Source organism: Physeter macrocephalus, chromosome 19 (assembly GCF_002837175.3).
Source record: "Physeter macrocephalus isolate SW-GA chromosome 19, ASM283717v5, whole genome shotgun sequence".
Lineage (NCBI taxonomy): Eukaryota > Metazoa > Chordata > Mammalia > Artiodactyla > Physeteridae > Physeter > Physeter macrocephalus.
Window position 1 is genome coordinate 49,788,396 of NC_041232.1, and position 27,053 is coordinate 49,815,448.

The window sequence follows — 27,053 nt, forward strand, 5'->3', positions numbered from 1 at the left end:
TATGTTTTTCTCTAAGAGTTTTATAGTGTCTGGTCTTACATTTAGGTCTCGAATCTCTTTTGAGTTTATTTTTGTGTATGGTGTTAGGGAGTGTTCTAATTTCATTCTTTTACATGTAGCTGTCCAGTTTTCCCAGCACCACTTATTGAAGAGACTGTCTTTTCTCCATTGTATATCCTTGCCTCCTTTGTCATAGATTAGTTGACCATAGGTGCGTGGGTTTATCTCTGGGCTTTCTATCCTGTTCCATTGATCTATGTTTCTGTTTTTGTGCCAGTACCATACTGTATTGATTACTGTAGCTTTGTAGTATAGTCTGATTTAATTTATTATTGATACTGTTGGATTTAGGTCTAACATTTTGCTTTTCTTTTTTCCTTCCTGCTAATCATATCTATTCTTTGTTCCTGTTTCTCCTTTTCTACTTTTATTGTGAGGGGAAAGGGAGAATAATATTTTTTTTTCAATTTTTAAAAAATTCCTCTAATATTTTATTAGCTATACCTTTTTGCATTTCCTTTAGTTATTTCTGTAGGGATTATAATATGCTTTCCTAACTTATTAAAGTCTATATAATACTAACATTGTGTCATTTTATGTAGACTGTAAGAACTTTTATACTGTATAGGTATATTCTCCATTCTTTCTGATATTATTGTCATATACATTGCAGCTAAGTGCATTATAAATCCCATGCTTTAAATGTTCATATATCTTTTAATGACATTAAGAGAAGAATAAGAACTTACAGAGTTTTATATTTATTCACATATGTACTATTTCTGATGCTCTTCATTTCTTAGATCCAGGTTTCCATCTAATATCGTTTTCTTTCAACCCAAAAAACATAGTATTTCTTGTAGTACAGGTCTGCTAACAACAAATTTTCCCTGTTTTTTTTAATCTGAAAATGTTCTTTCTCCTTCCTTTTTTTGAAGGATATTTTCATGCGATGCAGTATTCTAGGATGACACTTTGGGTTTGTTTTGTTTTGTTTTTTCCTTTTAGCACTTTAAGGATATTGTTCTATCTTCTAGCTTTCATTGTTCTTATGAGAAGTTAACTGTTAAAATCATTATTTTTTATGTAATTGACATTTCATCTGGTTGTTTGCAAGGTTGTCTTTATCTTTCGTTTTCAACAGTTTGTGATCTGTGGGTCAAAGTTTTTCATCAAATTTGGAAATATTCTGCCATTATTTCTTTAACATATATTTTTTCAAATATTTTTTCTACCCCATTCTCAGTCTCTTCTCCTTCTGCAACTTCAGTTATGTTTGTTAGGCAGCTTAATATTGTCTCTAAAATCTCTGAGACTCATCATTTTTCTTCAATCTTTTTTTCCCTATGTTCTTCAGATTGGGTCATTTTTGTTGATTCTTCCATAAAATTCTCTTATTCTTTAACCTCTCATCTCCATTTTCCAATTTTTATTTCAGTCACTGTAATTTCCAGCCAGAGAGTTTCTATCTCTTTCTGCTGAGACTGCCTATCTTTTCATGCATTAAAACCATGTTCTCCTTTATGTCCATCGATATATTTATAATAGCTGGTTTAAATAAAGTCTTTTTCTGCTAGGTCCAACATTTGGGGCATCTTTTGGTTGATTTTAATTGACTGATATTTTTCTTTACTATGGATCACATATTTTTTCTTTTTGTGTCTGACAATTTATATTGTACTCTGGGTATTATGGATGATACATTTATAGATGTGGATTTTATTATCATTCTCTAAAGAATGTTGATTTTTGTTCTTCTCAGCAATTCAATCACCTCCTATTCACCTTGAACTTGGATAGGTTTGGTTATATACTTTGTAAGGACAGATGTCTGGAAAGCCTGAGGTGTTTCCCAAGCCCCTCTAAATTGGTAAGAATCAATCTCCAAACTTTTTTGTCCCTGTGCATTTTGTTATAGCTTGATTTTAGGCTTTGTTAGAGCTTTACATTAAGCCTTTATCCATGATATGGACTTTCTAGTGTCTCAGTAGACATTAACAGTATCTTCCATTCTGGGCCAGAACTCCAGTTTCTCTCAGCATTGACCAATTTGTATTATTTCTGTATTTATATTCTGCTTTCATCATTGTAGCAGCCAATGTTTGTTAAGTCTTGCAGTGAAAAAGAAAACAAGCAATAGAGAAAATCCGTAAAGCTAAAAGTTGACTTTTTGAAAATGTAAATAAAATCAATAAGCCTTTTCAAGATGATCAACCTATTACTGAGAGGAAAACAAATTATCAGTATCAGGAATGAAAAAGAAGATATCACCATAGATTCTAACAATATTTTTAAAGTAATTAAAGAATATTATGAATAATTTTTGTAAGCACATTTGATAACTTAAATGATATAAATTCCTTGAAATTGATGATATACCAAAATTGATACCAAAAAAGTAGAAAATCTGAATAGCCCTCTGTTAAACAAATTTAATTTCTAATTAAGAAATGTCCCATAAATAAAACTACAATCACAATCCCATAAGACTTCACTTATGAATTCTACCAAACATCTAAAGAAGAAATATCAATCTTACACAAATTCTTTCAAAGACTAGAGCAGGGTTTTTCAGCCTTGGTACTCTTGACATTTTGGACCAGATAATAGTTTGGGGTGAGGTTGTGGGGTGGTGGTGGTCTGTCCTGTACATTGCAGGATGTTTAGCAACATCCCTGTCTTTTACCCATTAGCACCCTCCACAACTGTAACAATCAAAAACCCTCCAGACATTGCTAACTGTCCCCTGTGTAGCAAAATCCTCTTCTTCTACCCCACTTGAGAACCACTGGACTAGAGGAAGAAAGAACTTTTCCCAACTCCTTTTATGATACCTAAACCAGGTAGAAGCGTGAGAAGTAAAGAAATGACAGACTAATCTTCCTCATGAACATAAATGCAAAACAATCCTTAACAAAATATTAGCAAATTAAGTCCTGGAATATATAAAAATATATATAATCCAGCTTGACTAAATAGAGTTTATCCCAGGAATGCAGAGTTGGCTTAACATTTGAAGATCAATCAATGTGATTTGCCATATTAACATAGTAAGGAAGAAAAACACCATTTCAAACAGATGCAGAAAACTCTTCCAAAGCTCATTTTTTTAAAATGACTTCATATCAAACTAGAAATCAGATAGAGCATATAGATAAGGATACATCTCTTTAATGATGAACACTCTTAGGAACAATGTAAGGATGTTCACTCTTACCACTTCTATTCAGCATTGTACTAGAAGTCCTAGCTGATGTGATTGGGCATGAAAAATATTAGAAATAAATAAGTAAAACTGTCTTTATTGTTAAATAATATGACTGTCTACATAGAAAAATCCTAAGGAACCTACCCCAAAACTGCTAGAATTATTAAGTGAATTTAACACAATCACAGAGTTCAAGTTCAATGTATAAAAATCAAATTTATTTTTATATGATAGCTATATATTAGCTATTGATCAATGGAACAGAATAGAGTCCAGAAATAGACCCACACACTCATATGTTTGACTGCTTTTTGACAAAGGTATGAAGCATTCTGTGGAAAAAGGAAAGTCTTTTAAATAAATAATACTGGATATACTGGATATAGATATGAAAAAAATTAACCTTGAACCCAGCCTCACATCATACCCCAAATTTATTTGATCATGGGGTTGGAGCTTGATCCACAGAGGAGGGCAGCTTGGCAATGAATGTCAGAGCTTGTGCAGGGTGGGGAGTGCTTTCATCCTGGTGATTGTATTGGTGTAGGGTGTTGGAGCTTGAACAGAATGAGGATGGTATCCATGTGGAGGTCAGCCATGCATGGGGTCTTGAGAGCCTGAGATATGAGGAGGGCTTTCTCACAGCAGAGGTAGCCCACTCAGAGCTTAGTGGGGAGAGTGCCTATACAGAGGTGTGTTGGCAGAAACACCCGGAGTAATGTGGTGGTGACTGACAGGGGAGGGAGGGGAAGGGATCATGGCAGTGGTGATGGAATAAGGTTTTCATACAAAATGACTAAGTAAGTAATTGTATTAAGGAAAATGGTAGCCATGTTTTTTCACTGTTACAGAATGGAGTTACATATATGGAAAAGTAGAAAACTAAAATGAACCCTGTTGGTTTGGAATTGAAGATATTAGTGTAAACTCATGATTCTCAATATATTTACCTAGATATATAAATAAACATATGTGTATATACGTACATACATGCATATAGTCTCTTGCTGTATGAGAACTTAGGAACAGTGATAATCCAATTCCGTTAGTTCTTTTTTTTTTTTTTTTTTTTTTTTTTAACTAAAAGATACTAGATCTCCTTGAAGAAATGGCTGATTCCATGACTGAGCCAGAAACTGGATGATATAGCAATTGTTTAGACATGGCATGACTAGCACCCAAATTTGGCCACTGGAAAAAGGAAGGAAAGATTTAATACATGTTTCCCCATCCTAGATTTTATAGTCTTCTAAATCGAGGACGTGTTCCCCTTCATTTTTTTTAAGTGACTCATGCCAAAATTTGAGTAATTTGTATTGATTTTTCTCTCTTGTACTTTCATTCTCTTAAAAGTCTACCTTTCCTTCCCTAACACCCCTTTCCTTCCTACTGCCCCCAGGATTTCTTAAAGGTGCCTTACCAAACACCTATTTCATAGAAAATAAACTCTTTTCATCCTCAACCTTTTCACACAAAATAAATATTTTCATTCTTGGCCATAAGTTAGTGACTTTCAGCACTGACTGGACATTGGGATTACCTGTGGAGCTTTAAAAAAAAAGGACAAGAGAGGGTGAGAGAGGGAGGCACATAATGCGGCTCACTCCAGATGGATTCATTCCATTTCTAAGAATGGGTAGGACAGCCCATCGCTCTTTTAAAATTTTTCCCACATAATTTTAATGTATAACAGGTTGTGAATCACTGCCTAAATTTGGCATCTTTTCTGAGAATGCTACTATCCAGGCCATTCTTTCTGTCACATTTGGCAAACAACAGAGACAGTAGTGCCAGCATTTCCTGTTCTCCTCATTCCAACATCTCAAACTTTTAACTAGTTTACTCTCTAGCGAACCTCCTTGTTTATGTGAATCTCAGGATATCTGGTCTTACAGTCCATCCTTCCTTTTCTTTGTTTTCCATTGTGATCTCACTAGGAATTTGACATCCACTCAGTCACTTCCTCCCCCACGTCTCCTAACCCCATTCTGTGAGATTCCAGTATTCACGTGGTTGATCTCTCCGTTGCCATATCTAAAGAGATTTGTCTTCCGTGGTTCACTCGTTTTCTTTAGCCATATTGTCCCTGGCCACGTCTGGAGCTTGCTTTCCCCTGCTGTGGTTCCATCACAGAAATTGCTGACTGGTACCCCCTTTATAGTTCACCTCTTTCACTTGGGTCTGTTCATGTTTTCATTTCTCATATAGACTGTACCAAGTGTTTTGTTTGTTTTTCTTGTTTTGTTTTTTCTTTGTTTCACCTTAAAGAGACATCTAAATCCTTCATTTCTCCCCTTTTTTTGCCAGTCTTTCAGGCCCCACTTTCTTCCCCGTGTACATTCTGGACCAAATGGTCGACCTAAACTATTCCCTTATTAGCATACAAATTTCCCTTGACCTCTAGTCTGCTGCACCCTACACAAAAAATCCTAACCCTGGATCAAGCTCTCAGGCTGCTTTCTCTGCTTTTACATCTGTGCACCTGAGCCCAGATACAAATTTATGATTTCTAATTCTGTTATAGCCCTAAACGTTGCAGGACAGTCTTGTTTTTGTTCTTGATCATTTTTACCTTGAATTCCCTAAATACCTTCTCTAAATCATCACTTTTCTCAATACCCATTTCTTTCACCTACAGGAATGAATTTACCTCCTCCTTCACCAATGAAATTGAAAGTAAAGCACATGCTTTCTCAAGTCAGTCAGCCAACAGGCAAAAAGCTGCAGGGTTATTGATCCAATTGCTCTCTTGAAATATCTTTCCAGATGTTTCATAGGCACCTCAAGCTACATTTAAGCCCCACCCCCGCCACCTTCTCTATATTGCTTATCCACCCAAATTCTGCCACTCATTCTCAACTCATTCCTCTCCCTCACTTTTCACATTCAAACACGTATCAAATTCTGCCAATTTTAAATCCTAAGTGTATTTAAAAAGTTGTCTCCTTCCATTCCTACCACTGCTTCTCTATTTAGACCCTCATCATCTCTCATCACAGCTATTTCAGCAGCCTTCCCACTCATCCAATCCATTCTCTAAATTGTGCCAGGGCAATTTTTCATAAATTCAAGTTGTATCATGTCATTTTTCTCCTTAGAGCCCTTCAATGACTTTGCTTTGCCGACAAAATAAAGTTCAAGCCCCTTGACATGGAAAACCAAACCTTTCATGTTCTGACCCAGCCCGTCTGTCTTGCTTCACCTTACACTTCTCCCCACCCAATACCCCAAACTCAATGCTATAACAGTTAACAGTATACCAAACGATTTAACTTGTCCAAAATATATGCTGAAGTTTTACTAGTTAGTATATTTGCTAATACTGTTCTCTTCTGCCTTCCATCCTACTATCCTTCCTTATCCCCTGCTTATCCACCAAGACTTAGTTTGAAAGCTTCAGGAATTTTCCTTCAGTTATTCAAATAGAGTTAGATGCCCTGCATTTGTGCTCCCTTAAACACCACACATATTCCTGAATCATAACTTGTATTATATCATATTTTTAAAAATCTGTTTCCATGTCTGTCTCCGCCATTAAAATCACTTGGAGAGCAGGAACCAGGTCTTGCTGGTTTGTATACCTAGCACCTAGCACATAACAAGTCCTCAGTAAATATTTCTTTTCCTTATTTGCCTGCCCCAGCCCCTTCATACATATGAGTATGTCCTCAATAAATATCTAACGAATATATAAATGAATGATTGATTTGGCAATTTATTGAACAGGAATAAGGAAAGCAGAATTTGAGACAGCTGAAGTTTTTCATCTGAGTAACAGGGAGGATGGTGATACCTTAAATGAGAATAGAAACAGATAAAGGAAACAGGTTTCAAGGTAAAGATTATTCATTGCTTTAGCGTGAGTTGGTTTTGGGAGGTAGGACAAGGCATCTCTTCACAGCTTTTCAACAGATACTTGAAGAGGTCAGCAGTTTTGGAGAACATTGTGGGCTAGATGAACCTATTTAGAAATCATAATTGAAGATACAGTGGTGTGACAGGGATCACTAAGAAAGTGCTAAGGGAGGAAAAGAAGGACAAGGGCAGAATCATCAGGAATGTCTGCATTTAGGGGGAGGGAAGTACAAGAGCTCCCAATAAAAGAATATGAGCAGCAGCCTCCTAAAACTAGAAAACCAATCAAGATATATGTCATGAACTCCAAGGGAAATAAGTTTTAAGGAAGGAGTCTGTTGCTGTGAAGTAGTCTTATAACAAGCAAGATGGTTGAAAGAGAAAACGCCATTAGATTTGTTCTTTAAAAAATAGTTTTAGTAGGCATATCTGTTAAAATTATTGTTTTCTAGTAGTTCGGCAAAGAAGGGAAGGAGAGAAGATGGTAACATAAAGGAGATGGTGAAATTTTTTGTTTTATAATTATGAAAGTACATGCCTATTGGAATAAATTTAAATATTCAGAAGTATATAAATTAAATTATAAAAATCTTTCTCTCAGTAACTCTGTTCTACTTTTCTGATTTGTTATTTATCCATCCAGAACTTAAAAAATATTTTTGTATATTTTTGTTTTTACAAAAATGAGATCATATTATATATTCTATTATTGCAAATTGCCCTTTTTTAACTTAATAGTATGTCATGAAGTTTATTCACAGTAGTATAGAGAACTACCTCATTCTTTTTTTCTGTTTTCATTTATTTTATTTATTTATTTTATAAATGATGATAGTAGGATTTTATTTATTTATTTATTTTTAATGTATTTATTTATTTATTTTGGCTGCATTGGGTCTTCGTTGCTCCGCACCGGCTTTCTCTAGTTGCGGCAAGTGGGGGCTCCTCTTCGTTGGGGTGTGCGGGCTTTTCATTGCGGTGGCTTCTCTTGTTGTGAAGCACAGGCTCTAGGCACCTGGGCTTCAGTAGTTGTGGCACGCGGGCTCAGTAGTTGTGGCTCATGGGCTCTAGAGTGCAGGCTCAATAGTTGTGGCGCATGGGCTTAGTTGCTCCACGGCATGTGGGGTCTTCCCTGACCAGGGTTCAAACCCATGTCCCCTGCATTGGCAGGTGGATTCTTAACCACTACACCACCAGGGAAGTCCCTGTTTATTTTTTTAAATTAAGGTATAGTTTATTTACAATATTGTATTAGTTTCAGGTGTATGAGACAGTGATTCAGAATTTTTATAGATTATCTTCCATTTATAGTTATTATAAAACAGACTATATTCCCTGTGCTGTACAATATATACTTGTAACTTACTTATTTTATACATAATAATTTGTACCTCTTAATTCCGTACCCCTATCCTGCCTCTCTCCTCTCCCCTCTCCCCACTGGTAACCACTAGTTGTTCTCTCTATCTGTGAATCTGTTTCTATTTTGTTATAGTCATTCATTTGTTTTATTTTTTAGGTTCCACATATAAGTGATAGCATATAGTATTTGTCTTTCCCTGTCTGACTTATTTCACTAAGCTTAATACCCTCCAGGTTCATCCATGTTGTTGTAAATGGCAAAATTTCATTCTTTTTTTATGACTGAGTAGTGTTCCATTGTATATATATACCACATCTTCTTTATCCATTCATCTGTTGATGGACACTTAGGTTGCTTCTATAGCTTGGCTACTGTAAATAATGCTGCTATGACCAACGGGGTGCATGCATCTTTTCAAATTAGTGTTTTCATTTTCTTCAGATGTATACCCAAGAGTGAAATTGCTAGATCATATGTTGGTTCTATTTTTAGCTTTTTGAGGAGTCTATATATTGTTTTTCATAGAGGCTGCACCAATTTACATTCCCACCAACAGTATACAAGGGTTCCCTTTTCTTCACATCCTTGCCAACATTTGTTGTTTGTTGTCTTTTTGGTGATAGCCATTCTGACAGGTATGAGGTGACATCTCATCATAGTTTTGACTTGCATTCCTTTGATGATTAGCGATGTCTTTTCATGTGCCTGTTGGCCATCTGTATATCTTCTTTGGAAAAATGTCTATTCAGATCTTCTGCCCATTTCTTAAAATTGGGTTGTTTGGGTTTTTTGATGTTAAGTTGTATGAGCTGTTTATATATTTTGACTGTTAACCCCTTATCAATCATGTCATTTGCAAATATTTTCTCCCATTCAGTGGGTTGTCTTTTCATTTTTTTCAGTGGTTTCCTTTGCTGTGCAAAAGCTTTTAAGTTTAATTAGGTCCCATTCATTTATTCTTGCTTTTATTTCCTTTACCTTAAGAAACAGATCCAAAACAAATATTGCTATGATTTATGTCAGAGTGTTCTGCCTATGTTTTCTTGTAGGAGTTTTATGGCTTCCAGTCTTACATTTAGGTCTTTAATCCATTTTGAATTTATTTTTGTATGTAGTGTGAGAAAATTTTCTAATTCCACTGTTGTTTATGCAGTTCTATAGGGTAATTTCTTAAAAGTGAAATTGTAGGAGGTTAGGTGCACTTTTATTTTGTAGTGACAAATCACTCACAGAAGGGTTATCCCAATTTGCAGTTTCCCTAGTACTATACTAAAATCCTCCTGTCCCCACACTCTCACTGACACTGAGTATTATTATACTTTTCCACTTAAGGATAGTTTTGGGATTTAGATTTAGGTTTTGATTTTTAATGGAAAGTCTGGTCTATTTGTAATCCTAGGAGAGAATTCATTTGAGAGGAGGAGTTTTTAAGTTATAAGAAAAGGAGATGATTGGCAGGCCATAGTCACAGAGGGAAGGGGCCAAAATGGTATCAAGAGTATGAGTAAAAGGTGTGATTTTCTTCTGAGATGTTAATAGAAGAATAGTAAATGGGTAAAGTTGGAAATAAATGCAAATGAAAGAAGAAATTTTTTTATATAGTCATCTTTATTTCAGGGAAATTAGAACCCAGGTTCCCAGGATGGGATTTGTAATAAAGGTACAGACAAGCTTCTGTGTAAAATGGAAGGAACTATTCAGTATTGGGAGTGATCAACATTGGCTAGTATTGGAAGCTTGGCTGACCTGAGAATGTATGATTTTGGGAAACCCAGTAGTCTTGGTCACATTAACTTTTCTGTAAGAACAAGTAGAGATGTAGTTGTTGGATTTGCCAGGGTTTGGGACTTCTGGGTTGAGGTAAACTTATCTTTCATTAACAGTAATATAGTTTTATTCTCCGTATTTTCCTGTCCCATGAGTAGAAGTTACATTAGCTAAGATATGCGTCCACTGGTAGGTCCACAAGGGAAGGTGATCCTTGGGTTCTGGTAAAAAAATTGTTAAGTGTATAAATTTAATACACTGCTTTATGCCCCTGTAAAGCCATACTGCTAATAGTTTGTTTCTTTTTACCACTCTGAACATAAAACCATTTAATTATTGGTTTTTATTAATAAATTATGATATAAGCAAACATTACTAAAAATTATGATCCACACAAAAGAAGCCCAGTGACTTTGATGGGTTTATGTGATTTGAATCCTGGTCAAGGGTCACCTAGGATTCATAATGGATCCAGTAATACTCCATCAACTTATTCTTGTCTAGAGATTGCCTCTGCTGCTGGGCAGTTTAAATATGCTAGTTTTCAGAATGTTACTTTTTGAATAAATTATTTTTCTTCATTTTAATTTTCACCTTGTTTATGGTCATGGGGAAGACAAAACTAAAGTATCATGAGTCTATGATGAACTTAAATTAGAAGGAAGGGGCTGGTAAAATAGTAAGGGATACACATCATCATAACATTTCTCTCTAAAAAATAAAATGTTATAAGAGGAATTGTGCTAATGGTGGGAACATAGTTCATTGGAGAGAAAAACATATGCACGTGTGTTTATTTTCATTAAAATTTCTTTTACTCCATATTTGCCTTGTTGACTTTATAATGAAATTATGTGAAGACAGAGACCAATTCTCCCACAAGCACTATAGTACTATTCCTCACATACCCTGAGTATATAATAAATACTATAACAATTGAAAATGAGAAACACAAATGCATTTTGAAGCAAACGTGATATTTTAATCCCTTATGTTCGTTTTTAGTACTCGGAAACATTTTAGTTATGCAAGTCTTGTTTTAGCATACTTTTTATTTTTACAGATACTCTGGTTCTTAGTCATACTCTATGGCTTTATTAGCAGTTTTAGGGTCTGAGTCTCATTTCTCCAACCCCAAATATAAACTTTTTGAGGATAAAAACCATTTCTTCTCCAAAATTGTTTTGGCAGAACACAAAATAGACCTTCAGTAAATTATTTAAATTATACATCAATAAAAGATAAGAAAAAGAAAGTTTCTATTGCCATGAATTGCATTTCAACTCATACTGAATGTATATGCCTTTGTGTGATCTATACCCCCTACTGTGCTGTCTAAAGCTCATAAATGTTTATTCTTTTCAGTTTATTGAAGTCAAAATGTGATGGCTGGACGCTTGGAACATCATCATCCAGCAAAAAGTACCAGGACTCCACTAACAATGGAGAGAATAGAAGGGAGAAGAAGACAGTTGGGTTTCAGTCACATATGGAAGTTGATGCCCAGTGGACAGGTCAAAAGAAAGATGCATATCAACCCCAAAGAGGTAAGCTCAGCATCTGTAGTAGCAAAACGGGAAGCTCTTGGAGGCAGGTGGTTGCTGATGGCTGCTAGCCATGAGCTCCAGATGATTTCCTATAACCCTGAACAAGAGTTAAATGTGTTACAAATGGACATGGGCCTGCAAGGCCAAAGGTAGCATGTCACCTAGATCAGTGAATTGCATCAACATTTCTCTTAGAACACTCATATGAGAAACTGTCTAATGTGTCCCTCTTTTTGCAAACAGCAAGAATTATTAAGCAGTAAATGTGGTCATAGACATAAAATAATGCTTAAAGCAAATAAAGAGGACAAGAAATTGAACATAAATCTTTGCTGGGAAAGTAAACTCTAATAACTACAGTTAATCCTCGATTAACTGGAAATACAAGGAGGGTGGAGGAGAGGTCATTGCATCTAAAACAGAACCTCATACGTCTTAAGCCTATATTGCCTAGCAGTCTTTGAAGTGCCAATAATCCTTCCTATTTTATATGTCGTAGATATTTTAAAAGAAATCAATTATAAATAACTATGTGAAAGGTTGAGTGAGGCAGTCAAGTTTAATTGCATTTCCCAGTTGTTTCTAGAGTGACTTTTGGCTTAAATCTCTCCTGGAATCATTAAAGGAGGGACTCTGGGACAGAATGGAACAAGTCTGAGCTTCATCAGTCAGAAATGACGTACAGAAAACAAAGGGCACAAAAGGTCTCAGAGCCCCCCTTCTGCTCACGCCTCTTTCCCAGACATCTTTTGTTCCTGCTCACAACCATTAACCCTGATTTCCTCCTTGTTTACCTCTTTTACTGGGCTATCTAGAACTGCCCACTGCTAGTGTTAACCAACTTTTCATAATCTCTCTAACCACTCTCACATTTATTTATTTGAGAATTGAGCATTTTTTTATGAGATCTTACAGGTATACTACTCTCTGCCTTTCCTCATCAGCTGCCAACTTTGTCATGTTTTTTGGTTTTAATTATGATTAATCTAGAAATCGCTTAGTCCTCTCCCAGATAACTGAGAGATGATAATTAGTCCAAGCTTCAGAAGGGAGACTATCCACAATTTGAAACAAAAGCAAAGGTACATTTTGTTTGACATAGGGCAAAAGTTCTGCAGACCTCTGTTGTTTTAGGACAACTTAGAACAACTTTTGTCTTTTTAGACTTTGCTACCAGAAACAAAAATGAAATTGAGGAGACTTAGTATCTGAGATGGAATCTTCTCTACTTTCTCTATTAGTAGTCCTTCAGAGTTGGGAAACTTACTTTTGGCTCCCTCTATTCTTAGTCATTGCACTTTGGAGAGTGGAGAACCAGTCAGAATTGGTGTGGTAGTTACACTGCAAGGCTCAACATAGTCTTCTATTAACTTGACAATAAATTTGTGCTGTGTGTCAGCACTAAAATAAAATAGCAAAATGAGAAAAATACAGTGTGATAGCAAAGGGATAAATAACTTGTGTTATTGGTTGAGACCACAGCAACATTAGAAAGCTGCAGTTGAAAAGGCACTTTGAGAAAGGTATCATCAGGCCAGCCCTGGCCATGGTGGAGGTTAATCTCTCCGAGGCCCAGCTACAGAAGCCGGAAGTCTAGAAAAGGCTTTTGTCCAAAAAAAAAAATCAATTTCTAATTTGAAACAAAATCATTTTTGACTAACAGGGGTTCAGAACCCATTACTTTTTGCTGTGTAGTCTGCTGACATTTCAGCACTTTCTGTTGTGCACAATGAATCCTAATAGTCATTTTATAATGTTACTATACCAATCAATTTAACCAAGAGAAAGCTGTTATAATTCTGCAGTTTTCAAGAACAGTTTTCACTCATGGTTTTATTTTTTTCATTAGTTTTTTTTGTTTTCCTTCTCTTTTTTTGGGGGGGGGTTGTAGCATTATAGTGAGAAAAAAGGAAAATTTTTCATATTTTTAAAAGAGTTTTGTTTCAACATATTCACAGCAACTATTAACTTTTTCTTCTACTCATAAGAAATGCTGTCTTGTATTTTTCTCTTCTTTTATTCTAATATGGAGCCATTAGCAAAATTATGGTATACCTGATCATTGAGGAGCTAAAACTGCCTCTTTGAGCCATTCTGCCCGTTGCAGAGCTGGTGGTATACACAGATCACAGTACAGGGCAAAGTTATTGCATTGGTATTTGTTGTGGGAGACCAACTTTCCAAGGTGTGCTGTAGTGGGATTGGACCCCCTGTTTAGCATGAGGCAATGACCTGACACCAGTTACCTAAGTTACACTGCTTGGTTTAGCATCTCCTTAATTGCTTTCCTCTCTTTAGCATGTCTAAGTTTTTAAATATATTATTCTTCTGTTTTATATCCTTTGTTACTTTTGTTGTCCTTTAATCATTAAGTACTACATAGGACATTTACTGCAGGACCATTAATCTTTATTATCAGTCTCTTTCTCCTTTACCTCTCCTATCCTCCTCACTATTCTGTCAACTTTATTAATACTAAACATGTAAAAAAAAAAAAACACAGACCTGATTCTTGTCTCAAGAAATAACCTTGTGATTGCAAAAATATCAGTACAGTACAGTATTGTCAGAATTATGCTTAAAATATAAATTGTTTTCCAGTCATAGAGGCTTGGAATGTTCTGTCTTAGTTGCTTTTATTGAACTCTGTGGAACAAGGATTCATTACTTAGGAAAATCCAAACTTGAGTCAAGAACTTTTAAGCCAAAGGCATAAATCTAAAAATACCCAATCTTCATTCTTCTTTTTTCCTCCCTACACAGCAGTATTTTTATTCTCTCCTAGCTTGCCTAGAACTTCCCCTTCCAGAACAATCACTGACTCTCTTTTTTTTTTTTTGCTGTACGCGGGCCTCTTACTCTTGTGGCCTCTCCCGTTGCAGAGCACAGGCTCCGGGCGCGCAGGCCCAGCGGCCATGGCTCACGGGCCCAGCCGCTCCGCGGCATGTGCGATCTTCCCAGACCGGGGCACGAACCCATGTCCCCTGCATTGGCAGGCGGACTCTCCACCACTGCGCCACCAGGGAAGCCCACTGACTGTCTTTTATAAGAGCCCTCGAATCTGGGAGAATATTTTTTCCTGTTATGCTGATGGGCTGGCAGAGGTTGTGAGGCCACTGAACACCAGAATTAATTAGGAAAATACTAACCCAATACTACATTTAGAGCTACCTCCTGTTTATGTCTCTGTCATCAATCTCTGACTCCCTTTAACACTGAGAGGGTATGAGAGAGGCTGAACCTAGAGTAATTTGGATTTACCTGATGGTATTGACCATGCCCTTCATTTTGTCTTTCGGGTTTTTTTAGGTTATATAATATACAGCAGCTGTCACTGGTTGAGACTCCCTGAGAGACTCCCAAACACATTTTTCTTTTACTGGAAATGAAGGAATAATCTGAAGTGAGAAATAATCTCTGACGCTCCTAGTTGTTCTATGTTTCTTTTATTATTAGCATTATCATTATTATTATATGTTTAATCATTATAAAGGATACCACAATATATTACTTCTGGTTCCCAGTAGTCTGAGCTAAAAGATTTGTTAAAAATTGATACCTTTAGGGCTTCCCTGGTGGCGCAGTGGTTGAGAGTCCGCCTGCCGATGCAAGGGACACGGGTTCTTGCCCCGGTCTGGGAAGATCCCACATGCCGCGGAGCGGCTGGGCCTGTGAGCCATGGCCGCTGAGCCTGCTCGTCCAGAGCAGGCTGTGCTCCGCAACGGGAGAGACCACAACAGTGAGAGGCCCGCGTACCGCAAAAAAAAAAAAAAAAATTGATACCTTTATCATTAGAACACAGAAGACAAGCATACAGAGCTATGAATAAACCTAAACATGTAGATTAAATCGTCCTGCCCACGATTTTTGAGCCCACTCAAAAAAAAATTCAAACGCAAGAGACTAACATTCAGAGTTGAAGTTGCTATATATATCGAATAGTAACTTGAACCGGAGGCTCTACATTTCCTATCCTCTGCAATAGAAGTATCTCAAAATACTATATAATTTACTTGCTTATTATGAATGTTTTGTGTCTTCTCCCATGAGAATATAAGAACTCCTTATGTTCACTGTTGTTTCCCCATTTCCTTGAATGTTGCTTAACCTGTGGTAGGTGCTCATAATGTATTTGTTTAATGAATTAATATATTACAGTTGACCCTTGAACAACTCAGGGTTGAACTGCCGAGTCCACTGACATGTGGAGTTTTTTCAGTAGTAAATACTGCAGTTCTAAACAGTCCATGATTGAATGAATCCACGATGTGGAGGAACCGCCTATACGGAGGGCCAACTCTAAGTTACACTCGCATTAACCCTCACGTTGTTCAAGGGTTGACTGTATAAATATTAATTTTTATTTTTGTGTCCTTGCCCCATTTTCCCACAACAAGGATCTAATCAATTAGACCTTTTGACCTCAGTCCCTGCAATGATTTAGTGGCTTAAGAAGTGTATGTGCTGGTCCCTTCAAAGTCCTAATGGTGATTGATTGGTAATGTCAAAGAAAGTCAGTAGAGTGGGGTCTTAAAAACAGCACAGCTTGAGAGCCAAGAAAACTGTGGGGTTTTTTTCATTTTCTTTTATTCTAATTGAGGTTTAATTTATATACAATAAAATTGCACAGGACTTAATAGTACAGTTTGATAAGCCTTGACAATTGGATATACCTACATAATTAAGAAATAGTACATTTCCATTATTCATGAAAACTTCCTCACGTTCCTTTCTAGTCATTCCCCGTGAGGTCTCTCTCCTTGGTTTACAGATGGCTGCCTTCTCAGTGTGTCCTCACATGCTCTTTTTGCTGTGAATGTGCATTCTTGGTGTGTCTCCCTTTTCTTATAAGGACAAAGAGTCATGTTGGATTAGGGGCCACCCATATGACTTAATTTGACCTTAATTACCTCTTTAAAGGCCCTGTCTCCAAATACAGTCCCATTCTGAGCTGTACTGGGGGTTGGGACTTCTGCATATGAATTGCAGGGGATTGAGGGGGACACCACAATTCAGTCCGTGACAGTTATTCTCTTTCCTTTCCTCTCTTTCCTTTTTCTCTTTTTATGCCTTTTATTTCTTCTTATTTCACTGTACTCTCTAGGACTTCTATTACAATGTAGAATAAAATGGTAAAAGTGGACTTCATGTCTTGTTCCCATTGTCATAGGGAAGGCAGACAGTCTTTCACTATTAAGTATGATTTTAACTGTAGGCTTTTTGTAAATGCCTTTTATCAGGTTAAGAAAGTTCCCTCCTCATTTGCTGAGAGCCTTTGTCATAATGAGTGTTAAATTTCATCAAACCTTTTCTTTCTGCACCTATTGAGATGATCATGTGTTTTCTTCCTTATTCTGTTAATTTGGTGAATTACACTGATTGGGAGATATTGGTGTGTAATATCCTTTTTTTTGTAATGACCTTGTCAGGTTTTGGTATCAGAGTTATACTAGTGTCATAAATGAGTCAGGAGCATGTCAGCAAAAATGGCAGAGTAGGGACTTCCAGGGGCTTGTCCCTTGCCAGAAACACTGAAAAACCTGGCACATACTGTCAGAACCAACATTATCAGAGCTCTGAAAGATGGTGAATGATTTATGGAAACCAAGCAAATGCTTAACCGGAAAAAAAGGCCACTGAAACATGGTAGGATAACTTAATGAAGTTTTAATTTATCCTTGCCCTGCCCCCTTCCACAGCATGGCAGCATTCTTGTAGATGGCAGCCAAGTTCCAGGTGTGAGTACCTGGTCCCAGAGGAAGCAGACCTTATTCTCAAGGAGTTGTGTTTGTCTGTTTCAACCAGTCTGTGGATTTCCCAAAAGACTGATACAAGGAGACTGCCTTTGTTTTTCCTACCTCTGGACTTTTTCAGGACAGAGAAGCAGTTACATGTAGGACATTCCTTGAAAACACTGAAAGCCAAATGAACACTGCCGCCTGGGGTAAAAAATAACAGTTGAGACAAACAGTAGACAGCCAAAAGGCAACAAACCTAGATGAAATGGACACATTCCTAAAAATACACAAACTACCAAAACTGACTCAAGAAAAGTAGAACATCTGAATAGACCTATAACAAGTAAAGAGATTAAATCAGTAATCAAAAAACTCCCAACAAGGCAAGCCCAGGACCAGATGGCTTCACTGGTGAATTCTACCAAATATTAAAGAAGAATTAACACAAATTTTCTTCAAATTCTTCCCCCAAAAATAGAAGAGGAAGGAACACTTACTCAGTCATTAAAATGAGGCCAGCATTTGTCTGATATCAGAGCCAAAGACATCACAAGAAAAGAAAACTACAGACGAAAATCCCTTGTGAATATAGATGAAAATATCCTCAACAAAATAATAACAAACTGAATGCAGCAACATATTAAAATGATTATATATCATGACCAAATAGGATTTAGCCCAGGAATTCAAAGGTACTTTAACATATGAAAATCAATCAATACAATATACCATATTAATAAAAAGAAAAAAATATGATCATCTTAACACAGAAAAAGCATTTGACAAAATTCAACACTTCATGATAGAAACAATAATAAAATAGGAGTAGCAGGGACTTCTTCAACAAGATGCAGGGCATCTATGAAAAACCCACAGCTAATGTCATTTTCAATTGTGAAAGACTGCAAGTTTTTCCTCTAAGATCAGGAACAAGCCAAGTATTCCCACTTTTGACAATTCTATTCAGCATTTTACTGGAAGTTCTAGACAGAAAAATTAGGCAAGAAAAAGAAATAAAACATATTCAAGTTGGAAAGGAAGAAGTTAAACTGCATTAGCAGATGACATGATTTTATATATAGAAAATCCTAGAGAATGCAAAAGAAAACCAAAAACTATTACAGCTAATTGCACAAAAACTTTTAGAGCTAATAAATGAATTTAGCAAAGTTTCAGGAGAGAATTTAACACAAAAATCCATTGTATTTCTATACACTAGTAATGAACTACTGAAAAGGAACAGGGAAACAATTCCATTTATAACAACATCAAAACAATAAAATACCTAGCAATAAATTTAACTGAGTGCAAGACTTTTATGCTGAACAGTACAAAACATTGCTGCAACAAATTAAAGAAGACGTAAATGGAAAGACATCCCACAGTCATGGATTTGAAGACCTAATATTCTTAAGATGGCACTACTCTGCAAGTTGGCCTACAGATTCAGTGCAATTCCTATCAAAATCCCAACAACACTTTTTTGCACATATGGAAAAGCTGATTCTAAAACTCATAAAGAATTGCAAGGGTTCCCAATAGCTAACACAGTCTTGAAAAAAAAGAAGAAGAAGTTGGAGGATTCAAACTTCGTGACTTCAAAACTTACTACAAAGGTACAGTAATCAAAACAGTGTGGTACTGATATAAGGAGATAGTTAGAGATGGATAGATAGGTAGGTAGGTAGGTAGATAGATAGATAGATATATAGATAGTTGATACAATTGATTTTTGACAGGAGTGCTGTGACAATTCAATAAGGAAGGAATAGACTTTTCAACAAATGATGCTGAGACAACTGGCTATCCACATGTGAGAAAATATGAAGCTGGATCCTTCATTTGTATACCTCATACCATATATAAAAATTAACTCAAAATGAATCAAAGACCTAAATATAAGAGCTAAAACTATAAAGCTCTTCAGAGAACACATAGGTACAGATCTTCGGGACCTTGGATTAGGCAGTGGTTTCTTAGATTTGACACCAAAAACACAAGCAACCAAAAGAAAAAATAGATTAATTTGATTTCATGAAAATTAAAAATTTTTGTGCCAAGGAACACTATCAAGAGAATGAAAAGATAGTCCACAGAGTGGGTTAAAAATCTGAAAATCATGTATCTTATATGGGTCTGGTATCCAGAATATATAAAGAACTATTACAACTCAAAAACAAAAAGACAACCCATTTAAAACTGGGCAAAGTACATGAAAAGACATTTCTCTGAAGAAGATGTACAAATGGCCAACAAGCATGAAAAGATGTTCAACATCCCTAATCGTTAGGGAAATCCAATCAAATAAAATACCCACTTTAACACCCACTATGATTGTTATAATTTTTAAAATGTAAAATAAGTTAGAGAGGATGCAGAGAAATCAGAACCCTCATACATTGCTGCTAGAACTTTAAAATTATGGAGCCATTGTGGAAAAACACTTTGGTGATTCCTCAATACATTAAAAATAGTATTACCATATAACTCATCAATTCCACTCATAAGTTTTTACCCAAAGTAATTGACAAAATGCTTTCAAGCAAATCCTGTACACAAATGATCATAACAACTCTATTCATAATATCCAAAAGGTGGGAACAACGCAAATGTCCATGAACAGATGAATGTATAAACAAAATGCAATATATACATAGAGTGGAATATAATTTAACCATAAGAAGGAATAAACTTCTGATATATGCTACAATGTGGATGAACCTTGAAAACATTTTGCTAAAAGACCATGTTGATGGAATCATGTTGTATGATTTTACTTATATGTCTGTTCTGGATAGAACAGACAAAGGAAATTAGTGGTTCACAGGGCCTCAGGGGGAGGGGAAAATGGAGAATGACCTCTTAATTGGTACAGGGTTTCCATTTAGAGTGATGAAAAAGTTATGGAACTAGAGCGCAGCAATGGTTTTACAACATTCATTATAATGCACCTAATGCCAGTGAATTGTACACATTAAAATGGTTAATGTGTATTTCACCACGGTTTTCTTTTTTAATGAGTCAGGAAGTCTTTTTTTTCTCCTTTGTTTTCTAAAAGAGTTTGTGTAAGAAACTGTTGGCCCTGCCATAGCAGGTCAACAAAGAGTAGGAAGGGTATGGAAGAGTACACGTGAAAGGCTTCAAGGTTTTTATAGGACAGGCCTGAAATGGCACACGTAGTGTCCACTAGTTTTCCACCTGACCATACATAATTACAGGGAAGACTGAGGAATATAATCTAGCTGTGTACCCCAGAAGAAGGGAAGAGTGTGTTTTGGTGGATAACTAGCGGCCTCTGTCACAGCAGCATTACTCACATTAGCCCCAAACCAGAAATATTCCAAATGTCCATCAATCACAGAGTGGATAAAAAGTCATAAATGCATACAGTGGAATACTGTATAGCAAAGAACACAAACTGCAGCTACATAAATCATCAACACAGATCAATTTCACAGACATAATACTGAGCAAAAAAAGTCTCAGAAAGAATATATACAGTATACTTCTATTTGTATAAAGTTCAAAAGTGGCAAAACTAAATCACATTTTGGGATGCACACATAAGTGGTAAAACTATAGAGAATAGAAAGGGAGTACTTACGAGAATAGTGGCTGGCTCTTGGATGTGAGAAGAGATTGTAATCGGGAATGGGTATTGGTGATGCTTCCAGGTTGTATGCTGCCAGTATTTTATTTCTTGATCTAGAAAGGGCTCACCCTGGTATTTTCTTTATCATTTGCGGAGCACAGGCTCCGGACGCGCAGGCTCGGCGGCCATGGCTCACGGGCCCAGCCGCTCTGCGGCATGTGGGATCCTCCCGGACCGGGGCACGAACCCGTGTCCCCTGCATCGGCAGGCGGACTCTCAACCACTGCGCCACGAGGGAAGCCCTAAGAAGTTCTCTTATCATGAGATGTCGATTGATGGATGAGCAGACATAACCCCAGCTCTATATAAATAGAACATGATCCATTATGTTCAATTCCATCTGTGTATGCAAAAATATGTGTGTTTATTTACGTATATATATTCACATATATTTACATACATATAAACATATGCATTTATACATGAGATTTATCTGCTTAGTGGATGATAGTCTTACCAGCACTTTTGTTTTTAAAATGTGTACATTGTGTTTGTGTGTGTGTGGTTGTGTGTGTGTGTGTGTGTGTGTGTGTATAAATACAGAGAGATATGTCATTCTATGAATATGCATTAACTGTATGTAATTGTTGGTATACTTAATATTAAATCAAATTTTATAGAAGGAAAAAACATAATTAAAAGCTGATATATAGCTTTCTGGAAACTTAATAAGGAATAGAGCTTATAGAATTAAGAAAAAGGAATAAACTTGCCCTATGCCTTAGAGTAATCATTCTTAACTTTTTGGGGTCTCTTTCAGAATATAATGAAAACTATGGTCTCTTTACCCAGAAAAATGAATGAGCATGTATACATACATTATTGTGCCTGCAATTATGAGGGATTCCTCATAATTCTATGTACTCTTTGAAGTACATAGAAGTCCCTGCACTCTCTGTTAAAATTTCTTTTTAAAATTTTCCCCATCAAATATCAATTGTCTCAACCAAGTTTTTGACAGAAGTATCAAAATGGAAAAAAAAAAAAAAAGACTAATGTTCAGGTTTTCCGTGATAGTGACTAAAAAGATATTTCTCTTCTTATCACTACCAGGCATTTCTTCTCCCCTCTCACCTCAGCCACAAATCCCTTCCAGTGGTTTCTCCTCTTATTACCTATTTTAATTTCCCCTTCTATCACCCAAGATTCCACCCAGCAGTTGTAGTCGTAGTGAACTGCTTTGCCTGCCTCCATTCTCTCTGTTCCACTCTATTCTAAGTTCTGCCACAAGAATAATCTCTCCAAAGATCAGTTTGGGTTTTTTAAAATTTATTCATTTATTTGTTTGTTTATTTTTTATTTATTTATTTATTTTTTAGCCCACACCATGTGGCATGCAGGATCTTAGTTCCCTGACCAGGGATCGAACCTGTGCCCCCTGCATTGGGAGCACAGAGTCTTAACCACTGGACCGCCAGGAAAGTCCCAGTTTGGGTTTTTTAATTGTTGTTGCTGCTTTGTTTTATTTTGGAGCTCAATTAACACAATGTTTAAGAGTTTGCAATTCAGAGTCAAATAGACCTTGACTGCATTCAAAGCTCAGCCTTGTTCCCACCAGCCCCTATGTGATATTGGACACGCTGCTTGACCTTTTCACAGTTTCCACTTCCTTATCTGTAAATTGAGGACAATAATATAATTTATGGACTGCTATAAGGATTAATGAGATAATGCAGGTAAAGTGATTTAAAGTGATTAGCAGCTAAAAGGATATAGTGATGCTCCATTAAATATTTAGCCTTAAGGTTTTCTAATTTAATGCTTTTGCTAATTCCATGCTCTTTATTCCGTTCTTTCAAAAGTTCACCTCTTGCATCAGATCTTCCCTAATCCTACAGCCAGATGTGATCTCTCCCACTTCTTAATTCCTCAGACTTTTCATATTATTTTTTACAGCAGTATATATAGCATAATGATGAAAACCCTGGGATCAGATTGGCTGGTTATGAATGCTGGTCACTTACTAGCTTTGTGATCTTGGGCAGGTCATTTAAGTCCCCTACAGCTTCTTTTCCTTATCTGTAAATTATATATTAAGAAATAGTATCTATTTCTGGAAATGGCAAAACTATAAAGATAGAGCTGGAGGGTAATGGGAGCAGACTAAAGAGGGAGAAGAGATTGACTACAAATGGGCATGAAGGGAACTTTTTGAAGTGATGAAATATTCTAAAACTGGATTACAAAAATGAATAAGTAAATTCATGACAAAAATATTAAAAACTGCATTGTGGCCATGCTTTCATAGCTGTATAAATTTACTACTATTTATCAAACTGTACACTTAAGAGAGGTAAATTTTATGGTATTCAAATTATACTTCAATAAAGCTATTTTTTTTAAAGAATACATTATATATGGAAAAATCTTAGAACAGTACCAGGCACATACTAAGCATACTATATCTGTTAGCTGTTATTATTACCTTATACTGCCTTGAGTTATTTATGATTCTTTACCAGATTGTTCACAGTATCTCATTTCTTACTCTCACATCTTCCTTCCCTTCTCCATAAACTAAGCCTGAGCTTAATCCTAGCACCAGCCCCTGTGAATCATTAGGTACTTGGTAAACATTTACTGACTGAATGCATTGTATGAACTAATGGAGTTTGTGTCCAGTATGAGAAAGTACTGGTTTAGGTTGAAGGTCCCACAGGTTTGTATATAAGTCTGAATTGTACATTTGGATGACTGGTCTTTTAGATCTCTACGTGATAGAGAACAGTCAATATTGAGTATGGCTTTTGAATACCAAGGATCTTGGTGATTGTTTTGATGCTAATCTCTACAGATATAAGACTCTTGCCTTCTCCAGGCCTGATTTTCTCTGGTCACATTTAAACTGTGCCATTCCCAGAGTTAGCACATGGTATTCTTGGTCTGGTATTCCAGAGCCAAAGCTGATTTCAGGTCATTTGAATATTCACCCTTTTCTCAAAGAAATAGTGACTCTTCCCAAATAACTTCTCTCAGCAGCCTGGGCAACAGTTTCCTAGGAACCAGAAGAAAATTGTCAATGAGATTTTTATAGTCTTCCAAGAAAAAGACAGGAATGTTTTGTGTTATGTGGCAAATAATATTAAGAAGAAGTGGGGAGAAGGAGAAGATGGCAGAGTAGGAGGACATGGAGTTCACCTCTTCCCACAAGGGCATCAAGAATACATCTACAAATGGAACAGTTCTTACAGAGCACCTGCTCAACACTAGCAGAGGACCTCGGACACCTAAAAGGATAAGAAAAGATCCTTGCATAACTGGGTAGGACGAAAAAGAGAAAAGGAAAAAAAGAACAGAGGAAGCAGGACAGGACCTGCGCCCTGTGGGGGCTTCGGGAGGAGCTGAAGGAGAGGAGAGGTTCCTGCACCCAGGAAACCCCCATTGCCAGTGGGGAGATCAGCTGAGACAGAAGGGGAGCATCAGGGGCCTGAAGGAGAGCGCAGCAGCCAGTCTGTGGCAGGCAGGACAGAGTGAGACCTACACAGATGGTCCATGACACAGCCCTGCATGCCCCAGCCTGAGTTGTGTGTCTGCTGGTGTGGACGGGGGCTGGATGCTGGAACATGGGGTTTGGAGAGCAGACCTGGGGAAAGGACTGCTGTGGGCTGTGTGGAGACAGCCTGAGGGGATGGGAGTGAGGAACTCCACAACTGGGAATGCTCCTGGAGGAAGCCCAGACCACCACGGAAGTGAAGCGCCATTGTTGAGTGACATGTGAAGGGCAGGGCCATGATGACAGCCTCTCTCCCTGCCCTCCGGCCCCGACCCCCAAAGGCACTAGGAGGGGTTCCTGCTGGAGTGGGTTCACACGTCTCCATCGGTCGCCACCTCTGCCCCCTCCCACCAAAGCATGCCAGTGCACCCCCGGTCACCACCCCCACCCCCTCTTGACTGGGCAGGGAGCAGATGCCTATGGATGGCCCACATGCAGAGGTGGGGCTGAAACCAAAGCTGAGCCCCAGGGGCTTTGCGACTAAGGAAGAAGAGCTGAAATCTCTCCTTTTACCTGCACAAACCACAGATTAAACCCCTGCAACTGGCTTGGTAAACTCAGCGCCTGCGGAACATCTGAACAGACAACAAGTGCTCTTGCAACTGAGGTGGGTCTGGCTTTAGCAGGTGTGAACTTTGTGGGCGCGTACATGTGGGGGTTGGTCCAGGTCAGAGTCAGAGCTGCCCCCACAGCACTCACAGTGGGTCCAGATCCAGGATTACCGCAATCTTGGGATGTGACTTCAGTGTATCTATGTTGGTGGCCTGGTAAAAACAACGCCTGAGAGATTCCAGGGCCAACTGCCAGCATACCCACAGTTAAGATGGGGCTGAGAGCAGTGCCAATAACAGAGTAACTTGTGAGCTCACACAACATGTGAAAGGTGACACAACATAGCATGCTCACAGGTGAACAGCCCCAGAGGAGGAATACTCAGTGGCTTCTCTCCCAGTGGGACTGCTCCAATCCCACCTACCTCGCATCACAGATCAGAAACACAGCTAAGAAACAGATCTGGGGTCTCTACTCCAACTAGGGAGCAGACCCCACCCCGACAACCACAGAGCAAAGGGGAGGCCCCACTCAATACCCAGGGCAGGCTCTAGTCACCACAACACCAGTCAAACCCCTATCAAGGGGATAACGTCTAGCATACAGTGAGGAAAGAGGGAGCAGACATCCATACTAAAAACAGCCCTTGCACTAAAAGAGAAAAAAAAAAAAAGAAATATATATATATCTTAAACCCACACAGGCTACACAGGGACGTTCCCATATAAAAATAGCCCTCCAAGAGAGACTAAGGGTCTGGGATTGGGAGGAAGAACCCCAGAGCATTTAGCCTTGAAGACCAGTGGGGCTTGAGTGTAGGAGCTCCACGGGGCTGGGAGAAATGGAGACTGTACTCTTGGAGGGCACACACGAGGTCTCAAATGCACTGGGACCCAGCACAAAGCAGTACCTCCATAGGAGCCTGGCTAGACCTACCTAAGGGTCTTGGAGGGTCTTGTGGGGAGGCAGGGGTTGGCTGTAGCTCACCATGGGGGCGAGGACACTAGTAGCAGAGGCCCCAGGGAATATTAATTGGCATGAGCTCTCCCAGAGGTCCCCATTTCGGCACCAAGGCCCAGCCCCACCCAACAGCCTGCAGGTTCCAGTGCTGGAATGCCTCAGGCCAAACAACCAGCAAGACAGGAATACAGCTCCACCCATCAGCAGACAGCCTGCCTGTCTAAGTGGTACTAAGTCATACTAAGCTTGCAGCCATCCCACAACACACCCCCCGACATGGCCTTGCCCACCAGAGGGACAAGACCCAACTCCACCCACAAAAAGGCAGGCACCATTCCCTCCCACCAAGAAGCCTGCACAAAACCCTGGACCAACCTCACCCACCAGGGGGCAGACACTAGAAGCAAGAGGAACTACAGTCCTGCAGCCTGCAGAAAGGAGACCACAAACACAGTAAGTAAGACAAAATGAGATGACAAAGAAATATGTTGCAGACGAAGAAGCAAGATAAAGAACCTACAACAACAACTAAATGAAGAGGAGATAGGCAATCTACCTGAAAAAGAATTCAGAGTAATGATAGTAAAGATGATCCAAAATCTCAGAAAAAGGATGGAGACACAGACTGAAAAGATACAAGAAATGTTTAACAAAGAGATAGAAGATCTAAAGAACAAACAAACAGAGATGAACAACACAACAACTGAAATGAAAAATATACTAGAAGGGGCTTCCCTGGTGATGCAGTGGTTGAGAGTCTGCCTGCCGATGCAGGGGACACAGGTTTGTGCCCTGGTCTGGGAAGATCCCACATGCCGTGTAGCGGCTGGGCCCGTGAGCCATGGCCGCTGAGCCTGCGCGTCCGGAGCCTGTGCTCCGCAACGGGAGAGGCCACAACAGTGAGAGGCCCGCGTACCG

The 27,053-nt window shown here is 38.1% G+C and overlaps 1 protein-coding gene across 7 annotated transcripts in view; it reads left to right on the forward strand.

Moving 5' to 3' along the window:
- KIAA1328 (KIAA1328 ortholog) overlaps positions 1 to 27,053 on the forward strand; it is a 393,845-nt gene that overhangs the window by 302,973 nt on the left and 63,819 nt on the right. For all 7 annotated transcript variants that reach the window (XM_024120502.3, XM_024120503.3, XM_028480601.2 and 4 more), the window contains one exon: positions 11,559 to 11,740. In XM_024120502.3, the coding sequence (XP_023976270.2) occupies positions 11,559 to 11,740 (182 nt within the window). The remainder of the gene's footprint in view (positions 1 to 11,558; positions 11,741 to 27,053) is intronic.